The following is a 2,875-nucleotide window of genomic DNA, read 5'->3' on the forward strand; positions in this document are numbered from 1 at the left end:
TGGAGAGGAAGGGAGAGGCGGGGAGGGGCGGGCAGGATGAGAAAAGGGAGAGCTGCAAGGAAGAATAAAAAGGGGAACAGAAGAAATATGTGGACCAGAGGCTTTTGGGTGTTGGGCCTTGCTGGGTCTCTTCTGGCTTGTCTGGGTTTGATATTGCTTCCTGTGCCCTTTGTTGACTTGCTGTTGCTTGTTGAAACTTGCTGCGACACTTTTTTGGCTTGCTTTGGTTTGCTCACTGTTGCTTGTGGCTTGCTCTGTGTTTCTGTGATTTGCTGTAGCCTGCCATGCCTTCATCCTGGCTTGCTTTGACTTGCTGCTGCTTGTTGTGACTTGCTCTAGCTTTCTCTGCCTTTGTTCTGGGTTCCTGTGGCTTGCAGAGGGTTGCTGTGCTATTGATGTGGCTTGCTGTGACGTGCTGTGAATTGTCTGACCTTTCGTTGTGCTTTGGTGAGGCTTGTTGTGCTTTGGTGTGGCTTGTTATGCTTTGGTGTGGCTTGTTGTGCTTTGGTGTGGCTTGTTGTGCTTTGGTGTGGCTTGTTGTGCTTTGGTGTGGCTTGTTGTGCTTTGGTGTGGCTTCCTGTGCTTTGGTGTGGCTTGTTGTGCTTTGGTGTGGCTTGTTGTGCTTTGGTGTGGCTTGTTGTGCTTTGGTGTGGCTTGTTGTGCTTTGGTGAGGCTTGTTGTGCTTTGGTGGGGCTTCCTGTGCTTTGGTGTGGCTTGTTGTGCTTTGGTGTGGCTTGTTGTGCTTTGGTGTGGCTTCCTGTGCTTTGGTGTGGCTTGTTGTGCTTTGGTGTGGCTTGTTGTGCTTTGGTGTGGCTTCCTGTGCTTTGGTGTGGCTTGTTGTGCTTTGGTGTGGCTTGTTGTGCTTTGGTGTGGCTTGTTGTGCTTTGGTGTGGCTTGTTGTGCTTTGGTGTGGCTTGTTGTGCTTTGGTGTGGCTTGTTGTGCTTTGGTGTGGCTTGTTGTGCTTTGGTGTGGCTTGTTGTGCTTTGGTGTGGCTTGTTGTGCTTTGGGGTGGCTTATTTGTGCTTTGGTGTGGCTTGTTGTGCTTTGGTGTGGCTTGTTGTGCTTTGGTGTGGCTTGTTGTGCTTTGGTGTGGCTTGTTGTGCTTTGGTGTGGCTTGTTGTGCTTTGGTGTGGCTTGTTGTGCTTTGGTGTGGCTTGTTGTGCTTTGGTGTGGCTTGTTGTGCTTTGGTGTGGCTTGTTGTGCTTTGGTGTGGCTTGTTGTGCTTTGGTGAGGCTTGTTGTGCTTTGGTGTGGCTTGTTGTGCTTTGGTGTGGCTTGTTGTGCTTTGGTGTGGCTTGCTGTGCTTTGGTGTGGCTTGTTATGCTTTGGTGTGGCTTTGTGTGGCTTGCTTTGACATCCTAGCTTTCTGTGGGCGGTTTGCTGGGACTTGCTCTGGCTTTTTATTGCTTTGTTGTGGCTTGCTGGTTCTTGCTTGAGTTAACTGTGACTTTCCGTGTTAGTGTTTTCTATATGAATGGTCTCAATGAAGGAAACATAGGGCAGTATTATAGGAAACTTTCGCTTCTAACATCACCTATTTCTAAAGGTCAAAGAGGGGGTCAGTCGGGTTCTAATGAGTGTTTCTTTAGGTTCACGGTACAGAGGATGGGTCAAACCATCACCAGGGTCATACAACTACTCCTGTAAATGCCCACGACTCCTACGAAAGCCTTGTCAAATATGTGTTCTTGGGTGGCGAGATGTCTTTTAATACGACCCATAGTGACGCAGTGACAGGTGACGCCTACGCCCACTACCTGATCTGACCTCGCCCACGCCTTGCTGTGTTGCCGCCCTCCCATTCCCATCCCCCCTCCCCATAACCTGCCCGGCCATCCATCAGATTTATCGCCTCTTGTCTGGCTTTGTGTCAAGAGAATTACATCGCCCGTCACCCAAACTGCTCCTAAATAGCCTGGGATCAAGCGTCTATGCATTCAACCTTTCTATTTATACACCTAAACATATATACACCTAAATAGACTAGATTGAAGGTGGATTGTACAGCATCACCTCGGCCTTAATGATATTTACCTGCTTATGTGTCTTTCCTGTTTCGTTATCTCACCTGTTCTTATTATACTCCTGTCCATGTGTCACCCAATGTATCCCACGCATGTTGTTGATGGAGGGAACTATTCGTCTAGTGTGTGTGTGTGTGTGTGTGTGTGTGTGTGTGTGTGTGTGTGTGTGTGTGTGTGTGTGTGTGTGTGTGTGTGTGTGTCCCCATGTGCTTATTAATAGCCTCTATCCTTCAGTATTATTATTAGGTACCAGGCGTGTTATTCTCGTCCGTGTGTGTTAGCGAAGGGAGGGGGCGGTGTTAGGGGGAAGGTAGCGTAATAGCGGGCAGGTTGTGTGAGATTGGCCGACAGAACACTCCTTGTAATCCCTTTCGCCACTCACATTCTCCCTATTTCATGCCGCTCGTGATATTAATGTGTCCGCCGATTCGCACTCACCGTAAGTAAATAATCAGTACTCACACCAAGAAAAGGGGAAGAAAAACGTCTCTTGATTTTTTAGCGGAGGCGTGAAAAGTAATGCGTCATAGCCCAGAGAAAGGAGGTTTGCAGTATCTTGTTTTATGGTAGACTTAGTGAAACGTGGCTTACGCTCACCGCAGACTTTTTTGGGGGATGAAAAGACACACACACACACACATATACATACATACACACACACACACATACACGCAACACCGAAGACGCAAAAAGACAAGCGAGGAAAACAACGGCGTCACTCAGGTCTTCAAGTGCGTGGGGGACAAGAGGGGAAGGGAAGGGAAGGAGGGAAGGAAGGAAGGAAGGAAGGAAATAAAGAAGGAATAAAGGGGAAGGAGTGGAAAAGAGGATAGAGAGGGCAAGGAATGGAA

At 48.4% G+C, this 2,875-nt stretch overlaps 1 protein-coding gene across 1 annotated transcript; it reads right to left on the reverse strand.

Annotated features, from left to right (window-relative positions):
* Positions 1 to 232: 232 nt before the first annotated feature.
* Positions 233 to 2,118, reverse strand: LOC126982313 (mucin-1-like). The gene is made up of 2 exons (XM_050834315.1): positions 2,069 to 2,118; positions 233 to 1,274 (listed from the first exon to the last, which is right to left on the reverse strand). The coding sequence occupies exons 1-2, from the start codon at positions 2,116 to 2,118 to the stop codon at positions 233 to 235; spliced, it is 1,092 nt and encodes a 363-aa protein (XP_050690272.1).
* Positions 2,119 to 2,875: the final 757 nt, after the last annotated feature.

The sequence above is a fragment of the Eriocheir sinensis genome, chromosome 4 (assembly GCF_024679095.1).
Source record: "Eriocheir sinensis breed Jianghai 21 chromosome 4, ASM2467909v1, whole genome shotgun sequence".
NCBI classification, from domain to species: Eukaryota; Metazoa; Arthropoda; class Malacostraca; order Decapoda; family Varunidae; genus Eriocheir; species Eriocheir sinensis.